This window comes from Uloborus diversus, chromosome 10, assembly GCF_026930045.1.
Source record: "Uloborus diversus isolate 005 chromosome 10, Udiv.v.3.1, whole genome shotgun sequence".
Lineage (NCBI taxonomy): Eukaryota > Metazoa > Arthropoda > Arachnida > Araneae > Uloboridae > Uloborus > Uloborus diversus.
Window position 1 is genome coordinate 53,975,679 of NC_072740.1, and position 21,780 is coordinate 53,997,458.

Genomic DNA, 21,780 nt, shown 5'->3' on the forward strand with positions numbered 1-21,780 from the left:
CTTCTAGAAGTGAAAAAAGGGGGGGGGGATATATTTTTGAGATTGAGTGCAATTATTGGTAATGGTGTATTTTTAAGGAGTGATAAACAACTTTTTCTAGCTTTCCGAAGATTCCTCTCAGTATGTTTATGGGTAAGCACAATTTTGGAGGAACTCTATCTCAGAGAATAAAGCAAGCAATAGAACGATGTTTAGTGTGCAGATCAACGTTGATAGGAACAGGTGCTAGCTAGTTTTTTACTTGAGTTTGCTATAAGAGAAACAGTGCAATCGAAAAAAATTCTTGTTAAATGTGACTACTTTATCAAAAATAGTAATGGTAGGAACCGTGGAGCAAAAAAAAAAAAAAAAAAATTAATGCCACACCAGCCAATGTGGAAATTTGAATGAGTAAACCTCATGGTCTGCCGCCAAAACAAAAACATACGAACCAAATAAAAACAATAACAATTTTTGCATTTGCTGCCAAATTATTTTCGTTTTGCTCTTTATTTCACATGTTTTGTTATTCTTTTCCCTTAAAATGTCTCGTTTTGTAAAATACTGTTATTAGCCAGAATACGGGACTTCAGCCGTTCCGTATGCATGTTCCCCGGGACGCGGGACAATTTTTCAAAATACGGGACTTTCCCTTGAAATCCGGGACGTCTGGCAACCCTTAAGCAGACGATGAAATCGTTAGGCAAGAAATTGGTATTTTCAAAGACTCGCCAAGTCTTTAAATTTGGTGCTTTTCTTAAAAATTCGGCAGACTCGATAACGGGGGCACGAGGGCAAATACTTTTTGTGGCAAAATATATATCTAAATATGCTCTTTAGAATACTCCCTGTTTCAACCTTTTTCCTTATTATACTATTCGTGTGGTTCCTTGGTTAGCATTGATAGGTCACAAGTTTGATTTTTGAAACTCGAAAAATGCAGTTAGTGGAGGGACATAGTACCTATCTAAACAAAGTATTGTTGAACTTAATCGTAGCTAAAACGTGTTAGCTAAGATGTATAAGAAGATGAAGTTCAATATTGCTTTCTCTCTTTGTGTATTTTTCGAATGTGTGCACAAATCATTTATGACAAAAACAATTTTGGGAAAATTGAAGACGAGCTGCAGAGAAATGTGATTCATTTACATTATCCAGAGCTGAAAATATTTTTGTGCATTCTTTGAATGCATGTATTCATTGTACTCGATGAGTTTGAGTTTTTGAAGCCAGCTTTTGGTATCAAATGATTGGTTATCAAGTTTAATTGATTAAAAAAACAGGCGTTTAAAAGAACAGTAGCAAATATCTAATAAATCATATTAAAATCACATTATTTAAATAAATTATACACTTAACTCCAAAAATACTAGAATTTTACCTTAGCCAACCAGTTTATAAAATAGCACAAAATACTGGTATTTGGTATACCAACATGGCAATCACTACTTATAAGCAACTGAAATGTGCCCCTTGCCCCCCCCCCCCCCTTTTTTTTCTTTACATTCCCAGAAAAATAAATTTAGAAAACCATGAAGCAAGAGTAGAAGTTATTTATTATTCTATGCACAGCTCATATTAGAATGGATTTCAGGGAAGAGGGCTGGCCTGTTGCTCCGCCCTTCTGGATACAACATTGCATCAATGTTGAGAAATATTTTTAAAGGAATTGCAGATACTATACAAATTTGCTCAAACAATTAATCCTCTCATCCACAATAAAAGTGAGAAGGGTCAATTAGTAGAACAAAGACATGTTAGTGCTCGATGTAAGTTTTCTACCAAATTTAAAGGACAATAAATGAATAAAGAGTATTGTTCAAACGACTGGTAAAAATTTTCCATTCTTTGGATTTATGTCTACATTTTTTATTATAATTAAATGCCTTTTGGAAAAAATATTGCAAGTTTGGAGTAGAGTTGAGATAAGCATTTTAAGGAGAGAAAAAAAGTGCTTCACATGGAGCAACAAAACAAAACAATTTCAAAATTTAAAAAATCCATCAATTCTACTTCCATAGAACATATTTTGGAGACGGAGACTATACATACATAACATGTATTCTGTAATCTTTTAGTAAATTCTTTTGGTTTTCTATATATTTTTTAGGAGTGAGAGAATATTAAAAATACTAAGCCTCAACTTTAAATTTAAAACACTTAAATAAAGAATTGTTTGAAAAAAGGAAAAAAAATACAACTAAATATTTAAAATTTCAAAATGAACAATAAATACCTGGCGGCAAGGATAGTTAGTTAAGCATTGAAAACCCATACAAACAAGTTGCAAGAGAACTTATTTATGAATTGAAAATTTATACAAACAATTACAAGTTATTATTATTATTTAAGTTATAAATAAATTACAACAGCTTTTACAGATTGCAAATTAGGTAATTTAGCAACCGGAAAACTTGTACAAATAAACAAACAAGTAAATGGAAAACAACAACTTTATTCATTTTTTAAACTATACACCAAAAAATGCGAAAATATAATTAAAGTAGCAACGACTTATCCTTATAAGGTATGAAAATCATTTTATATAATAACATATATAAACAACAAAATGCAGAAAAGATTCTAATAAGTGTTAAAACTAGCAAACATTGTACTTTACTTTCCCCAGATGACATTTGAATGCAAAGCTCGTTTTAGAAAAACAATTTACCACCTACCTAACAAACACACAACAAAACAATTACAAAAATGAAAATACAACACGCACATAATCTAGTAAAGTGCAGTACATGCTTAATAAAATGCACTCTGCTACTTTAGTTGTATTAATATTGCACCAAAAATGCAGGGTTATTGGTCAAAAAAATGACTCAATAAGTTTGGCCCCCAAAACCATGACATATATATTATTACTAAAAATTAATAACTACTAAAAACAGCCATAGTGTTTGCCACAATTAAATAGAATAAAATAATGATATGCACCTTATTAAAAATAATTACTTTTCATTTACAAAAATGAAACATTAAAATTTAATTTTGTAACATTTGATTCATTAATTGCAAATAATTATGACAAAATAACTAAGCGAGAATATTTCTTATGGCTACCAGACTACCTGACCAAAGATATAACTAAACACGTAGCAGGATCAGAAACCCTAAAAGTATCAAATTTTGTAAATCATATACAAAAAATATGATTGCTTTTTCCTGCTTAAACTAAAATATATAAAGGTTCATTATTATTTCTAGAGTAGTTAAAATAATTTCAAGGATGAATTGTGCAGTAAGTGCTATGACAAAGATACTTTCAAAGAGACTCACTAGTGGTGGGTGAGCTTCTGGAGTTAAACTTTTCAAGTTTTAGTAAACTTCTAAAAGATTCAGGATCACTGAACTACCTGATTGTAATTTTAAATGCCTAGGCTTATAATCATATTTTAAGGAACTGTAAAGATTTTTTTTGAACAATACTAGAATGAAAAGCTCACAGGTAGGAATAGCCATAACACAATATAATTTGAAGAAGAAACATATTAGATACATTTTGTGAATACAAATTTCCTTACAAATAATAAAAAAAATCTTCATCACCATTAAAATACAACTAAAATGGTGAAAGCAGTGAAAATTGAATTGATTGCAATGATATTTTTAGAACTTTCTTTGCAATTGATAAAATCCAATGTAGTTAGGCAAAATATTTTCAATACAAATCACATATGTTCGTTCATAAGCTCGATATATTACCTTCATTGAAATGGGTCTAGAAGGCAAAAGAAAAATATTTTTTAAAGTTAATTAGTAGCTCACCATGCCCGATTTCTCACAATATACAATTGGTACATGGTATTTACAATACCAGTCCTTGTAAATAAGAAGTAATATCTTTCAGCCAAAAATGAGATTAGTATAAATTGAGTAAAGTTCAAGAATCATGTAACATAGTTTGTAAAATTAACTAGCATACCATTTAAAATATTAAATAATCTAAGAATTCCTCACTGACTAAATAAAACATTTTGTGTGCTGTTTTATACCTAAAATATACTGGATCAATGAAGTTGTATTGACGTTCAGTTAAGATTTCTAGTAATAACAAAAACAGTTCTCTAGGAAAACAGGCCTGTCATTAGGGAGGGGTCAATTACCCCTCTCCCCATTGTAAGCATATATCTTTTGCCTACCCCTTCCGCTCCCAGGCAAACTTTGATCCACCACAAGGCCTTCATTTCTAACTACTTTTGAAATACAAATACTGTCACAACAAGAAAATATGTGAAAAAATACATGTTAAACTTTTAAAGAACTAAAAGACCTGCTACTTCTTAACATCTTCTGCTTTCTAGATCATATTGATAATGACTAACTTGTGTCATGAGGTAAAGAAAACTTATGTGGAATAAAAAATATTCTAGTTAAAAGATTTTACTTTAGCAAGTCTTCGGGAAAACAACAAAACATTTTACCATTTTCATAACACTTTTAAGAATGGAAATAAGAGTAGAAAACTACCATAAGTAATACAGAAAATAATTAACACAAAAACTTCAGTTCAATGTTAAAAGAATAAAACACTGAATAAACTATTAAAGTTATTAAAAAAAGGCTGGCAGATTTGTTTAAACTAATCTGACATATAAACTAAAAAGGTCTCAAAAATAATTAAATGAACAAATGTAAACACAAACAATAAACCAAAAAAAAAAAACAATATCTCACAGGATTTCTGTTATCAATAAGTGACTTTAGCCAGAATGAATTATACATATTGTTGTTATAAATGCAGAGTACTGAATGAAAATCAACATTTTTCAGGAGACTAAAACTTTCAATAGACCAAGAGCTGGTTACACAAAAATATGATCATAAAGTACTCTAAAATTTCGTGCACGAATATATACATCGGCAAGCATTTATTGCCTCGTCTGCCAGGGCCGGGAAGGGAACATGGAGGTAAGTAGTCAAAGGGTGCAAATTTCCCTAAGACATTCTGAAATGTCTGCACAAAAATTGCAGATGTTTTGAAGGTTAAGTTTAAAACCTTTAAAATGTCTTGAGAATTTTTCCATACTTAAATTATGTGATTGAATTAACATACTCAATATGTGGGCGTATTTTTTGAAGTTTTGCGACATCACATGGATGCCTTCAAGGCAGGTTGCTCATAACGCAAACTGAGCACTGAAATTTATGGACAAGTGTATTGGAGGGTTAACATATGTATGTATACATAAAATTACATTCGTATATCATGTTTGATCCATCATACTCAGTCAACATTCATTACGTCTAATAACATTAGTTTAATAAATGCCATTTAATCAATCAACCAATCAGGTTCAGTCAACCAATTACGTTCACCAAATCAATAAAACACGTTCATTAAATAAATCAATCACATTCATTCAATTAGAAAATCATGTTCATTGAATCAAGCAATTTTGTTTCTTCAATCAGTCACATACAATCAATCACATTCATTCTATCAGTCATGTTCAATTTCATTTTGTAAGGAAAAGATTGGTTGAAGGACTTGATTAAATGAATGTGCCTGATTTAGTGATTGTGTTTGGTTGACTGAAAGTGACTGATTACTTAGAAGTAATAAAATGAACATGATGGCTTCATTCAATGAACTTGACTGAATGGCTTTATTAAATTAATGATTAATTGAACATGACCATTAGAATGAATGCAATTGATTAATTGAATGACACGATCAGCATGATTTATTTTTTTAATAGATATGATTTATTGAGTCAGTCAACATATTTGGTTGACTGAACATGAATGACTGAATGGCATTTATTAAATAATTGTTATGGGTACCAAAACAGCAAACACCATGAATGCATTAACTCAAGCATGAAATTCTAATTATTATACATGTATGTAACTATTGTTATTCTATCAGCATCACATTTTATTTTCCTTGCAAAAATGCCTAGTTTTGAGCAGAATAAACTCCATGTGCTGTAATTTCTGTAAAAATCTTAATATCTAAATCTGAAGAATTGAAGTTTCAGGATTAACCTTCAAAAAATCTGCAGTTTATGGGCAGAAGTCTTCAGAATTGATTAAGAAAACTTGCATACTTTGGCTGCCTACAGCTCCGTCCCTTGTCTGCTTGGCAAACTGGGCAATAAATGTACTCTTTCTCCATTGCTAAAATTTTTAATATATCTAATGATCAATTTTTTGTGTAGCCAGCTCTTGGTCTATAACCCGACTTTCATGATGTGATCTTTACTAAAAAGTACTTTTACAATTGGGGGCTGATACGATGAAAACAGTACCTAATTTATAAGTTTTGAGTTTCTCTTTTTTTCATGGAAAAACAGTAAACACTTAAGCCAATGGCACGGAATAGACAATAAGCCAACTGTGAAAATGGTTTAGTTTCTACAAGCTACAGAAGATGGCACTTGCATGTAGTCCATGATACTTGACACGTCATTTTTTGCTTACCCTGTAAAATATACTTTTTCAGACTTACTTTTTTCCCCTTGTCAGCCTCTCAATTGCTTTAAGACTTATTTTTGTCACATAATTACATTCTGATACAATTTCTTGAGTTTGATAATGAAAAACAATTTTTCATATTCAATACTCTGCATGTGTATAGACGATATTATACACTCAGAACAATCACACAATACAAATTTAATATTTCTAAATTTTGCAGTTTAAAATAACTCATTAAAACATTTTGCTGTCATTTTCACTAGTTAATACTTTTTTAACAAACTTAAGGTGTCAATTTTTCCCCAATTTATATCATAAAACCAAACAGGAAAAGAAACATTACTCGTGCATATGTATATTTCAAACAAATAGTTCTACATATATTTAACAATGAAAAAATTAAGTGATAAGAAAACCCATACACAGTGTTTGAAATCTGTTATTTCACATGTGTTGTTTAAAAAATGTCATATTTAAACAATCAACAGCATAAAATTTGCAAAAGATCATAACATGTTTACTTTGTTGCAATACCACTTACATGTGGCCTGATAAACATATTTAACGAAGCTGGATACTGTCTGTTAAGCTTCACATTTGAAAATTTAGCATTTTTTATATCCTCATCAATCCTTCTATTCAGACAACAGCCATCAAAGTATAATCTCCACAATGGTGATGTAAAACTTTGTATTAAAGAACCCCATTCAAGAGATGGAAATTGCACATGTTCGAGAAAGAGAAATTTTCCATCCTAGAAATAAATGAAAATATTTTATTTTATAAAAATATTTTTAAACATATTGGAAAGCAGTTAAGACAAACATTAAAAGTGTTTGTAATAATAAAACTACATAAGACTAAAAAATCAATTAACAAATTATATAAAGATATACACTGAAGAACCAAAATATTATGACCACCCCTAACTTTTTCAAAGAACTGGTCTGGATGACATGGAGACCACATGATGAGGTGGGATTGGTATATAACTGGGGCTGGAGAAGGTAAGGCTTCATTCGAGTACTTTCTTTTGCAAGTTATGGGAAAGGATAACAATCTTAGCCAATTTGGTAGAGGGCAGATTGTGATGGCCCAAAGACTCGAAACGAGTATCTCAGAAACTGCAAAACTGGTAGGTTGTTCACGATCTGTCATTGCTAGTACTTATGCAAAGTGGAAAAAAGACTGTGAAACCAACAGTAGGCGTAAAGGTGTTGGAAGACCATGCATCATCAAAGATAAGGGACGTCGGAGACTAGGCCACTTGGTAAAGCAAAATCGGAGGCAGACAGTTGATCAACTGATAGCTCAATACAATGCAGGTGCTAGTGGAAGTGTTTCCAAACACAGAACAGCGGACACTGTTGGATATGGGACTGCGCAGCAGATGTCGCACTCGTGTGCCTCTATTGACCAATCATCATCGCCAACTATGCCTACAGTGGGCCCAAGAACACCAAGACTGGATCTTGGATGACTAGAAGAGAGTTGTCTGGTCCGACAAATCGCGATTTCTTGTTCATCACGTGGGTGATTGTGTCAGGGTTCACCGTCTTACAGGTGAACAGTTGCTCCTGTCTTGTACCGTTGGTCTTAAACAGGCTGGTGGTGTCGGTATAATAATTTGGGGGACTTTTTTCTGACAGGCTCGGAGACCCTTAGTTGTAGAAGAACATACTATGAAGTCTGTGGATTATCTGAACATTGTGGCAGATCAGGTGCACCCGTACATGGCATCGGTCTTCTCTACTGGAAATGGCATCTTCTAGCAGCACAATGCTCCATGTCACAAGGCTAAAATTGTGCTGGGGTGGTTCCAGCAGCATGATGAAGAATTCCAATTAATGCCCTGGCCACCAATTTCACCAGATTTGGGGATTTCATAGAAAGGCAGCTCAGAGCTGAAACACCACCATGTCAAGATATCTCAACTTTGGGTGACCGCTGTATTAACATTTGGTACAATCTATCTCCCGACGTCTACCAAGAGCTTGTGACATCTATGCCAAGACATATCGCAGCTGTTTTGCAGGCCAAAGGTGGCACAACGCTTTAATGACTGGGTGGTCATAATGTTTTGGCTCATCAGTGTATGTGTACATAGATAAAAGTGCTAACAAATACAAATAATAAATATATGTATATGCATCGATTATTTATTGCATCTGAATATATTGCTGTGGTCAAATAAACAGCAGTATCTGCAAAAATGAGTTTTTAAGATATTTGAAGAAACTTGTTTTGGATTCAAAACTAACAATAGGAAAATGTTGGAGTTAGATGTTTTTTCGCGCTTTTTTTTGGCAGTAAATACGTAAGCTCGTTCAATAAAGCAAAATGACAAAAATAAAAAAGAAAATGAAAAAAAGCAGTTACTGCTCTTTACTTTTCCAGGGCAGTAGAGTGCTCGATTTGGTTGAGCCCCCTTTCTTTCATTCCATTAAATTTGAATATGAGAAAGCAGATACGAAATATCCGGCATGTCACTTATCATAAAGGGACATTCAGCTAGCTTCTAACAAGACTGAACTTGATTTTAAAAGCTCAAAAAAACATTAATTTTTGTTGCCTTTTAAACTTGAATGCTTTTAAAGGAGAGGGTTCAAACATATATTAATAGGTAATGCTTAATATCTTTTTCCAAATAAACAAATTTAGGAAAATATTTATGCCACTAAAAATTTATAAACAATCTAATTGAAAGGATTACTTTCCAAACATTTTTGTAGAACAATAAAGTCAACACTGCTAGGTTTAAACTTTCAATGAAAATTGCACATGTTTGTCTTGGAGTAACGAGGACTCCCTATCTCATAGGGGAAACACTAAAGCAGCGACTAATTGGCTCAGTTTTATGCACAGAGGCAACTGTTCTCTCATATAATTTTTGGAAAAAAAAGTGGAGCTTTTTACAAAAGAAAATGAACATTCCTTCAAATGCAGGTTTTATGGATTTTATTGCAATAGATGACGGAATTTTAGTCGCTGAATATCCTACTGATGTAGATCAGTAGTGTCACAGTTAGTCAGAGTACCTTCACTTAGTACTCTGTCTGACTTAGTAATCATTAATGTCACTTAGTACATGGCGCATAAGAGAAAATAACGAAAACGATTTTGGTGAAAAAGAGGAACTATAGTCAGTGGTAAAATTACCTATTTATTCCAGATGCAAGAAGAACAGCAGATATATTGCGCATTTTTAAAGAATACTATCCGTATGATCCCTACTCCTCCTTTGAGGCATTAACAATATCCAAGGACTATTCAATGAAAAAACAAATTTATGCTCGGAAGAAATGATTAGGTTACAGATGTTTTGACAAAATATTTGTTTTCCAACCTATATAAACTCTTGAATGTACGTAATTATATCACATGATAATCATATCAAGTAAAAATATAATCTCCTTGATACATTATTCCATCAATTTTTGCTCATAATATAAATTTAATGAGTTTCAGTAGTAGTATTTTATTCTAAGTTTTGTTTTCATTTTCGATATAAGTTGAATTTTCAATAACTCTATTTTTTTTTTCAGTTTCCCTGCAATTTTGACTTATCACAGTTTCACTGTACATAATTTTTAGTCTTTTTTTATGGAATTTTTTTAGTAATTGCGTTAGAGATGTAAATATAGTTTTCATTTTGACTAAATTAAAATACCAAAATCAATATTTTCTTCAAAAACATTAGCTTTTTCTAATAAAGGTTAACTGTTTTTAAACTGTTGAATCCAAAAAAAAAAAAAAAAAAAAAGCAGGCCAGATTTTTTGGCTTGGCTAAAATTCCACGAGAAATCTTCATGTATCATGGGTATGCAACAGGACTGTATATAGTTTGAGTAATTCTACTGAAGCTCTTTTATATCAGTACCATTTAGCAGTAATATTCAGAACTAAAACATCTTTGTTGCTAAAAAAAGGACTTCCTAGTGACCCTTTTTTGCACACCATACTTTGCAACAATTTTATTCTTCATGAACTTTTAAGGACCTATAGCTGATGAGCATTTATCAATTAGCGAAGAGATGGGGCAGGTCTCGGATACTTGGGTAAATTCTAGGACACTGATAGAATCTATACAAAAGGGGAATACTTATTACATATGTTTGTAACATGCTTACCAAATTAATGAAAAAAACTTACAGGTTTAAGAACACGGATAACTTCGTTAAGAACTGCATTGATATCTGTCACGCTACATAATACATAGGTAGATATGACAAGGTCGACGGAACAATCTTCAACACCTTTCTGCATATTTTCAGCCATGCAATGAACAGTCCTTTCATAGGTTACTTGAGGATATTTTCTCTGATTTTGTCGAAAATATTCTTCAAAAGATGTATTCATATCAAGCGCTATCAATTCAGAATTTTCTGGATAAAACTGTAGATTGGCTCCTGACCCAATGCCAATTTCTAAGACTTTTAACGGAACTGATTTATCTCTTTCGGATAAAGCGTCATTTAAAAGAACAAAAGCACCTTTACGCAAAGGAGTCATTTTCTTTTCAAATGCTGGACCACAGATTTTGACGAAAATCCAGGCAAACCATTTATTGCGAAATGATTTATTATACTTTAATAGAAGAACAAACGGCAGCAGAATAGACATGCTTGACATCCACCATATTGTAGAGAGACCAGCATATATAACAACTTCCATTTTGTTGAGTAACTAAAAAAAAGTCATAGTTTAATACAATGAAAGGGGATAAGAAGGTAAGAAAGCCAATACAATAGAACCACTCAATAAAGGACAGTGAGGGTACTAGTTATTTTGTTCCTTAAACAGAGGTGTCCCTTCTTCAGAGGTATTTGAATTGATGAACTTGGTACAATTTTAAAATAAACATAAACCACTAAATTCTAAAATAAAACATTAAAGTGTTTTATAAACACTGAATAACATTTAGATTAATTCAAAATCTATTCAAATACAAATGTGATCAACAACAGGCTCTGGGTCTAGCAAGGCCAGTTTTAGTCTATTTATATGTCCACAAAGAAGATCAATGGCCTTCTTAAAGCTATCTACCCCCTTGCTCATTACAGTTTCTTCCGGTAAACTGTTCCAAGTGCCCACAACCCTACTAAAGTATAATTTTACCTAATTTCCAGGTTAGTCTAAGATTTGAATAGATTAAAACAATGACCTTTTTTCCTGCTTTTCGTACAAAATTTAACTCATTATCATCGTTCATTTTGATAAATTTAAATAACTGAATCATGTCCCCTCTGACTCTCCTTTGCTCTAGGCTACACATATTAAGCCTTTTAAGTCTGGTATCATAACCTAAATCTTAAAGTCCCCTTAGTAGCCAAATAGCCCTTGTTTGAACCCTTTCTAATAAAGAAATATTTTTCTTGAGATAAGGAGATCGAAATTGAACAGCATTGCTCCAAATGAGGCAATACCAAACTTCTATATAAAGGCAGAACCTTCTTAGATTTGTTTGAAATATACTTATTGATAACACAAGCATGTTTGACAGCAAGAGCAAGAATATTCCACATTTTGTAATTAAAAGATTAACAAAATAGTCATATATAATACAGTAGAAACCTCAGTTAACCATAACCAGTAACTAGAAACTAGAACCAACCCATTTTCAATTAATTGGAAGTTCTGAATAAAAAAGTACTTTAAAGATCTTTTAGGAGTTTGCAGCAACTTAGAAAGGATGAAAAATTAAAAAAAAAAAAAAAAAATAGTAACAGAAAATTGCATTAAAAGGGCCATGTCTAAGGAGGTCATACATTCCGTTTTGAACAGGACAGTTCCGATTTCAGGCAGCCTAACAGGTTGTCCCTGCACATAGTGTCGGGGATGTAGAAATGTCCCGTTTTCTAAAAGTCAGCTACTCTAGCGAATTGAAAGAAAATAAAAAGGAAAGAAAAGTAAGAAGTTTATACAAAGCGATGACCAAGTTAGTCACATAAATGAAAAAATAACAGTTACCAGTTGAGCAAATTAAGCAGAACCATGTAATTAGTAGATCAGTGTGTCAAAAACAGCAACCCTATTTGGCAAATATTAACTATGGTTTCTTTATAAATCACATTTGGTAAATTAATAAAGTAGAAGCAGTATTGTCACCTAACATATACTTTAAACAACCATGAATGTGCTAAAAATATTCAAGTCTGAATATGAATTGAAGTGGCGGATTTACTAGGGGGGCAGTAGGGGCGCCCAATCTCTCCATGACCGTCATTTTCTAAAACCAATATTATTAGAATTGAAGGAATTACTAGCTATCGCTACTAATTTCAATCAAGTACATTCCAAAAATTTACTTTAAATTAAGTTTAGAGAGTTAGTGTAGTCGAGGATAAACAGCGTTACCCCCTTTTTCATTTGAACCTAAGCTCGCTCCTCCCCCCTTTTTTGATCTTTAATAATTTTTATATTTCTATACGTGTCTTCCAACCTTTTTCTTCCATGGACTATACTACACTGGTACAGTGGTTGGAAGTAGCATGCTACAAGTAGCGACGCTACTGTAGTAGCTACATTTTTTTAGTAGTTTGTAGTGTAGCGCACTACTTTTGAAAAGAAGTAGAGTAGCGAGTAGTTCGATACGAAAAAAAGTAGTTTGTAGCGATTTCAAAAAACTATTTTTAAATAAAGTTTAAAAAAAACGAGGTTTCAAACGAACCTTACAGGTAGAAGTCATAAGCGAGTAAAAGTTTCACCAATCAGATTCGCGTAAGACTTAGAAAAATACAAGCTGACCTCAGACATATGATACCATACGTTCTTTGTTTGACGCCATTAATTTGATTGGCATCGAAATGTTCAAATTTCCCCAATATTCGCCTCAAATAGAGCATGCACAGAAAGAAAAAAATAAGCTATAATTGCCAATTTAGTGCAGCGTTTGTGCTTTCTGGGAGCAGAAAGTGTCCCGTGGATGAATTTTAAAATGTTTTAGGCCCTGGCCGGTTAACAATAAATATTACAGTGTTATAGAAATTTATGATAACGGAAAGTTTTCCGTTTCATGCAAACTTAGCGTCCAGCAAAAAGCTTTCGGTATCAATGTCATCAGCATATACAATCAAATATCATTTACGCGAGGGATGCATTCCTCGCATAGGTGAAAAATCTGTGTTATTGAATAAAAATACTGTTAGGATGCACATAATCAATGGGAAAGAATGGCGTAAAATGAAACAGTACGTTACGTATATTACGTAGCAATAATAAAGTGCAGCACAAGCACAACAATACTACTGTACAATAGATACAGTAATTATGTTCGACGCATTTTTAGTTGTTCAAGCATTTTAAAAATCTTTAAATTTCTTTAGTTATCAGAAACTTTCTATTTTTTTTTCATTTTCAAACTTTAGCTAAACAGCCCATTTGTGTGAAATTATCTTTCATCAACGCCATATTTAGAATGAAAAATATACGGAGTGGTGATTTGTACGTCAACAAAGCGATGTTTCAACTAGTACGGTGTGAGAACTTCCGCTTTCAGTGATGCTAAAGAAAAAGTCCATTCACGCACAAAAAAATTTAATTACCCAATAAAAAGGACAATACTTAAGCCCATCGATTCAGTTCCGAAAATTTTCGTGTTGCGGGTGAGGAATTCGTGCTAGCTCCAAAATTCGTTTGTTTCGATCGTTTGGGATATTTTTCCTACTTCTTGATTTTTTTTTCATTTTCACTGATTGAGTTTTTGCATGTTAACATAATAAAAGTCAATTATTAAATATTGTACGTTTTTGAGGTTATTCGGTAAAATTGAATAATGTTTTTATTCATTTTATCAGTAGCGTAAGGAAGAAGATGGTGTCCATGTCTAGACCCGTAACTTGAAGCTCAAAATCAATTACTTAACTCTTACAGAATATAAGTTCCTCTAAAATCAACTCCTATATTGGAAATTAAATTTTTTCTCTTTTGTTTAAAACATGTTTTTCTTCACCTAAATCAATTTTATGTATATGTATGACTAAGTAAAATTTAAATCAAATTACACCTGCATCTATTTACATTTTCAAGTAGCCGAGTTTTACTTCTTAAATTAAAAATTCACTGTCAGGAAAGAATTAAAAATTTGAAGGTTGAATTTTTTCACATTTTAAATCCAATGCTTTTCATTTATTTTTTAAAAAGTAGCGAAGTATCGACTACTTTTCAAAAGTAGTTTGTAGTTGCTACATTTTGAAAAAAGTAGTTGTAGTTAACTACATTTGTAATAAAGTAGTTGTAGTTGTAGTTCGCTATTAAAAAAATGTAGTTTTTCTAACCACTGCACTGGTATGATAATACATTTTGCTATGACTTAGAACAGTGGTTTCCAACCCCGGGGGTGATAGCCCCCAAAGGGGAGATTTGATACTTCAAGATGGCGATAAGTTCGTGAGAGGCGATTAGTATTTAAAATACAGGATAAAGGAGGGGGAGCAATTGATACCCTGCCTCCCCCTACATGACTGGCTTTTACGGTTTTCAACTGCCACCCCTTGAATAGGCTATAAATCCGCCCCTGATGAATTGAAGCTTTTAAAATTATCAAAAGGTGGAGCAGTACTCACACATGCCTGCTTTTTTTGACTAATTTTAAGTAGAGTTTTGAATATTTTCAAAACTTTCCTTCAACAATCTTAGTCTGAGAGATGACAATAGTAAATACAAAGTATAAAAGTTCTCATATTAGATTTAATTAGAAATAGTGTTCGACTAAATGTAGTATTATTGTATGCCTGTCTGCTGAAATCTGTGGTACAATTCTTCTTTTAAATTTATTCATTTGTACTTTGTTTGTTTTGAACGGTTTTGTAATAAGCACAAAACCGTTGAAAAAAAAATCTTTTTATTTTTTCGTTATTGTCATTATTATTTTAATGTTAAGCATACTGTCGCATAAAACTCTAAAGCCTCCTGTTTTAAGGAAAACAATTCTGGTCACCTTAGTTATGTCACCAATGCCTTTCTTTTCATATATGAAAGACAAGATAGGTATAAAAAGATTTTTTTCCCCTCTTACAATTGTGACTGAACCAGATTAAAAATATAAATAACAGCATTCTATAGAAAAGCATGTACATGACTTTTATCATCGACATTTAATCCGTAAGAGGGAAGGTGAAAAAGTAGGACATAACAAGGGAAATGAGGTCTCAGAGCAGGGCCGGACTAACACTCCGTCAGTCCGTGCCCCGACACGGAGCAAAAAATTTGAGGGGCGCAAAATTACCTAATTAAAGTAAGCAAGTATCGCAACTGAGTTTCTGTAAAAATAAAATTTAGGAAGGGGGAAAAAAGAAAAAAAAAAATCAGCAAACAAAATCCTAAAAATGAAAATTATATAATTCATACATGACTAAACAGTTTTCAAAGTTTCTCCACAAAGTGAAGGGGGGAGCAGCGTTAAAAAAGGGTTGAAAAACGCTTCATAAAGCGATAGTGGGAAAACATCCATAAAAAAATCCATGTGTAAAACTGCTCATTTGTATTTATAAAAAATGTTTCTACAACATTTTTTTTTTAAATGCAAAAAAGAGTAACAGAAAGGCGACTTTCATTCACAGATGAAGAGGGCGCACCGTAAAGCCTTCCGATCGTTTATTCCAAACTCAGTCGAATAATAATCAGTCGATCGGATCCTCGCTTGAAGGATTTTCGAAATTCAAAAGCGCAATTTCAATTTATCTTAAGAGGCACTAAGCAATAACGGGCGGTTAGGGATCTCTCTCCAAAAATTTTCGAAATTGAAATCTAAAATTCACGATTTCAGAATTCAGACTATCTTTGGTAGTAACGTTAGGGAAAGAGGGGTGGTTCAGGGACTTTCATCGAGAATTGTTTCAAAATCGATTTCCTAAAAACGCATTTCCTTAGACGTTTTTATATGATATCAATAACCCATTGTTACTCCAACGAATAGTTAAACCTTCTTTTTAATTTCTTGCTGGGGAGGAGAGCTACAGGGCGCAGCGATTTGAAGACTCTTATTTTCAGGCAGACTAGAAAAAAAAAAAAAAAGAAAGAAACAAAAGAACGAGAGGGGAGCGTTGTTTGCTGCCCAATAAATTGTGCCTGTTGAAAGTTTTTGGTTCAAAGATTTCTTTTTGAAATAAGGAAGATTTTCCCCACAACATTATTTGTTTTTTCTTAGTAACTTCGTTTTCCAAATACACGTTCTTTTCTTCTCTTGAGTAAGAGGCGCGGACCCCTGACCCGTCAGGTTGTACCACTGCCTGGTGCCATCTAAAGTATTATTATCATCATTTATTTATTTTTTGGAGATACAAACATGGAAATTTTTTGTGTGTAAACTTAAACCAAATGACAATAATTACCCTTATTTAAATTTTTAAAAAGGAATTTGAGAGGGCCCAGGGTTCCTCTCTATTCTATGCGCCCTTGGAGTCATTCAAGAACGTCTAAATTTTTTTCAAATATAATTTCAATTTCAAAAAAGTCTTAGGGAAGCTCCTCTAGCCCCATCATACTGGCATAAACAAAACCCGTCTAAAATTGGGTTTTTCGATCCCCAAAACTCATCCATTTACCTAACGTTGTCAAAGATGGCCCACAAACCCGTTTTTAGGCATTCAATTTTGAATTTTTCCGGGATGCCCTCTCAATAAAAATTTCGTTTTTCAAACTGAAATTTCGAATCGTCTAAAATTTTGCGTTCAAGACTTCAACTACGAAAAGTTCCAGGGAACAGTTTCCGAGCCCCTTTTCCTTACATCATAAATGCTAGTCTAAAATTACATTTTTGAAACTTCAAATTTCTAAGAGTTTTGTGGGAAAGTACCTGACTCAATTTCTCAGACAATCATAAATGATATGGCATACAACCGCATTTTAATGCTTCAATTTCTAAACATTTCCGGGGGAGTTTCCTAATATCATTGCACCCCAAAGATCGGCTAAAATTGCGTTTATGGAACGAATTAAAAAAGATTCCGGGAAAGAATCTCCGAACTCCCTATTTCCGTAAGAATAATTGCTCTTATGAGTGACAGGTCCGTGTCCAGATTTACATAAAGGGAGGGGTTTTAATCTTACCTGTGGGGGGGGGGGATTCAAACCTCAACACAACCTTTAGTTTTACGACAAATTGTCGATCCCAATATAGCGTTTATGCACCTGTAAGTACTGCTGTACCTCCCCCCCCCCCTCTTCAAGAATAATTCTGGCTGCACAAGTGACCAAAGTATTCCTTTATTTTACAGGTTCACTTTTTTTAAACCCTGTTTGTTATTTTTAATTAAATCTGTTTACTATGCGGTTTATTGCAACAAGTATTAAAAACTCTCCACAAATTCTTTTATAATGTAGACTGTTTATCAGATTTTATGTTCTGAAATAATACTTAATTCGTCGTAAACTAAACAAGAACGAGCTTATTGTAGATGCAAATTACATTACTAAACACAATTACTAATACATGTTCATAGCTGCAACATATGCCAAATTTATCATTACCTCCGTACAATAAGCAATATTAATGCTTTGTATTGGTAGATCATTCAGCGGTTCTACCACTACAGTTTTTTCAAAATATTATTTCAGTCGGTAAAGTTTTAACAATTGTAAATTACATAACATTTGAATGTTATGTAAAACTTTTTAAGTTAAAAAAGAAGAAAGAAATGCAAGCGTTTAAGTCCAACTAAGTTGAATTAGAGAAAAAAATTACAGAATTACTGAGTTAAATTACAGAAAAACTTCACAGAAAAAGGGGGAAAAAAACGCTAAACGCAGACTTTCACATTAAAGTTAATTTAAGTCAATAATTTTCTTCATTTGACAATAGATTTTTTTCCCCAATGGGAGGGGTTTAACCCCTAAAACCCTCCCCTTGGACACGGCTCTGTGAGTGATATTGGTAGTTTTTTTTTTTTTTTTCTGCATATATTAAGCAATTCACCTGATTTTTGTCCTTTATCAGATTAAGCTATATGATGAATATTAACTTGGTAACGCTTTAACTGTTTTTGAATAGTTGAAATATTCACAAAAAAATTTTTTCTAAATATTTTTTTTAAAATCCTCTTTACCTAACTTCTGTTAATCGTTTTTCGAAACGAAACATTTTCAGTCAAAATTATGATAAATATTTACATTTAATTATTCAGTTACCGCATACCATTTTTTGCATAATTGTTAAAAAATGTAAAAATACTATCTCCATGTATTTTGGGTTGGGGAGGGGGGACAAAGGTCAATAGGGGCGCAGTTTTTCACCTTAGCACGGAGCAGTTCAAAAGCTAAATCCGGCCTTGCTCAGAGACCGCTCTATTTACAATTTTTTTTAAATCGTGTTATTAAGATACATTCCTGTAATTTCCCTTAGATGTTCTTTGAACTTTTATTAGAACAGGGAAAAAATATTTTCGAATTTTGAATCGAAATATACTTTTTCCGAGGAAATTTTGCTTGAGTCTTGAGATTTTTCGAGAAAAACATATGCTGCAGTAAATAACTAACAACTCATAATAAAAATGAATTGATTATTTTTTAATGATTTCATTTTAGTTTCTAATATATACAGAACATTTTAGTACCAGAAAACCGATTATATCATGTTATGGGAAAATGTTTATAACCTTTCAACTATTAGTATTTTGCGTCGTATTTCAGGGAATAATTCAGCCTTCATTGTCCCTAGAACATCATTGTGTAACGTTTATGAACCTTTCAAACATTTCTAATCCTAATCAAGAATATTTTGTATTTCTTCCGCATAACGCGGATAAGATAAATGAACCTATATCTGCAGTTTTAACCTTAAAAGCCTACTACTGCTGACTACTGCAGGTGTCTACTACTGCCGAAAATTGTGACACTGAAGGGGAGGTGCAGTCTCACAAACCGCTTCTAAATAATGCAATGAAATTTAAACCAGATGCACTTGCCTAAAGATACACTTAAGCAAGGGGGGGGGGGGGTGTTCAAGGTCACAAAACAAAAAGCTATTGGGAAAAACCATTCAATCAGATTGAAAATGAAATAGGGGTGATCGGATGAACTTTTGAGCGGTCTGTGAGATCAATCAAGCATGTTAAGGATAATAAGATAAACAATAGCAAATTAATTTGAGTTACTTTTAGCAGCTGTGATAATTTTAAGTGATAGCTAAACACATCTTCAAAAAAACTTTCAGCATTTTTCAAGACATTAATCCAAGCAAGAATTAGTTCATATTTTGGGTAAAGATAGCCAATTATTCACAAGTAACTAATGGAAAGAATCGTAATTAATTACCACATTTCACCAAAATAAAGAGTTAACTCTGGTAGAGCTGATCAACTCAATTCTGAAACTGCTAATACATTTTTTTTTTTACAATGTAATAACTAAATACTTATTTTGGTCTTAATAAAAAGCAAGATTCAATATTGATGATAATAATTTAGAATGAACCGCACTAACTTCGCCGATAAAAATCAATTAGAATTTAGCTACTGCATATAGCATTCAGAGAAAGATTACGCATTTTGTTAGGATTGAACAGTTAATAATCGAAAACATTTATCAACTATTTTTGTTGCAGAAAAAATTACCACCGAGACGCACGAAACAATTTCACTACGATAAATTCTAAATAAGTTAAAATAGGTAAATAAAAAGGGAAATTCTTCGGCTACCACGAAAAAAAAATCATTTAAACAAATTATTGAATATTTGAATGAAATATCGCGTTACCTTGTGAGTGGAAACAAAACAACTTTCATTTGACAGTAAAAATATCTAGGCAATAAATGTGACAGTTGAAAATATATAAATGGAAGATAAAATTAGAAGAATGCAATCATAAGCAAGAGTTTTGAAAATTCAGTTCTAGTATTAAACACATCTCAATTATAAACCCGTACAATTTTATAAGCAATTTACAACAAAAGTATAACTTAAATCATGAAATTGTTTGCAAAAAATACCCATTCAAATACTTCAGACTAAAACACAAATCTAGTCTAGATGACACAAACTTTCATCTTACCACGCAAGCTCTCAAACTTTTCTATTCTAGCACAGCGACCCTCGAGGTAAATTTCTCAACCGGAGAAGCATACAACGCCCTCTATTAGCTAAAACAAAAACTTTTCAACATTGCTTTTCAGAACCAGAAACGCCAGAAGACAAGAGAAATTTTACACATAACAAAGAAGACGAAAAGAGTCAAACGATCAAATAATTTAAAAGACATATAATTAAGAAAAATGGATTTGTTTCTGACAAATGGAATTTTTTGCTGTCAAAGGTTTTAAGTTTGAAACATTCATTATTTTTTAACAAGTTTTTTTTTCTTTCTTTTCGAATTCGTTTTCTGGTAGTTGATTACTGCATGTTTCTAAAAGTTATGAACAATTTTCAGTCTTTCATATTTATTCCTCGAACTAAATACCATACGAGAGGAGTCCTAATAGATCGGGATATTTTTTAAGTTATGACATAATACACATTAATCCTTCTGCATTAAATATGCATATTGCAAGATATCAAACAAAACAGACAATTAAAAAAAAAAAAAAAAAAAACTGGTATATATTTATTTTTAAAAATAATTTAAAAAATCATTAATGAGAAGTATGAAAAGTCCATCGCGAAGCTCAATCGTTTCTAAAAAAGAAAACAAAATTATTGTGGTTCCGTTTCTAAAAAAGAAAACAAAACTATTGTGGTTCCTTTTAATTGCCTGAAAGCTTCAACTAAACATAGGCTTGACTCCAACAAAACGCTCGCAATATTAAAAAAAAAAAAAAAAAAAAAAAAAAAGAAAAAAGAAATACATCAAAAAGATTCAAAAAGATCTTTTTGTTTTTATCAGATTTTATTAATTATAATTATTTTTCATATGATAATATTAGATAGCAACATTATTTTTATTTCCATTTATAATTTATAAGATAAATGAAGAAAACGAAAAAAAAAAACGAATTACGAAGAGATTTATCGTCTGCTTAAAATAAATAAACAAAACTGAAAAAAAAAAAAAAAAACACTTTTAGCAATAATGAATCCCGGGTATCGGCAGCACAACGTCACCTGACATTATAATAATACATAGTACATAATCACATTGAGTAGTGGATCGCATGACTCTTTACAAGGCCGTATCCAGGATTTTATTTTCGGGAGGGGCCGGATTCGTGCATTCCCCCAACACACGCACACACACACACAGACCATTCCCCCCCCCCCCCTTCTTTTTTACAGCTCTCATGTTTTTGTCTCGTTTTTGTCCCGCTGTTTTTTTATTTTTAGTTTAATTTCTTATTATTTCTTTATTAACCTTCGTAGCGGTAAAGATGACACGAGAGGGAACATTTAACTGGGGTGTAAAATATAGGGTAAAAGATGCTGAATTGGCAGACATTTCTT

At 32.3% G+C, this 21,780-nt stretch overlaps 1 protein-coding gene across 1 annotated transcript; it reads right to left on the reverse strand.

Moving 5' to 3' along the window:
- Positions 1–2,416: 2,416 nt before the first annotated feature.
- Positions 2,417–20,404, reverse strand: LOC129231241 (putative methyltransferase-like protein 7A). Its single transcript, XM_054865516.1, has 3 exons — positions 20,337–20,404; positions 10,564–11,097; positions 2,417–7,165 (listed from the first exon to the last, which is right to left on the reverse strand). Exons 2-3 carry the CDS (start codon positions 11,083–11,085, stop codon positions 6,929–6,931), a joined length of 759 nt encoding a protein of 252 aa, XP_054721491.1. The 5' UTR covers positions 11,086–11,097; positions 20,337–20,404; the 3' UTR covers positions 2,417–6,928.
- Positions 20,405–21,780: the final 1,376 nt, after the last annotated feature.

What these genes read in the sequence shown, in the direction of transcription:
- LOC129231241 (XM_054865516.1), bottom strand. Translation starts at nt 11,085, where the DNA reads ATGGAAGTTGTTATATATGCTGGTCTCTCTACAATATGGTGGATGTCA. An exon ending in TTATCCGTGTTCTTAAACCT is followed by an intron (nt 7,166 to 10,563) that starts GTAAGTTTTTTT and finishes ATTTATTTCTAG; the next exon opens with GATGGAAAATTTCTCTTTCT.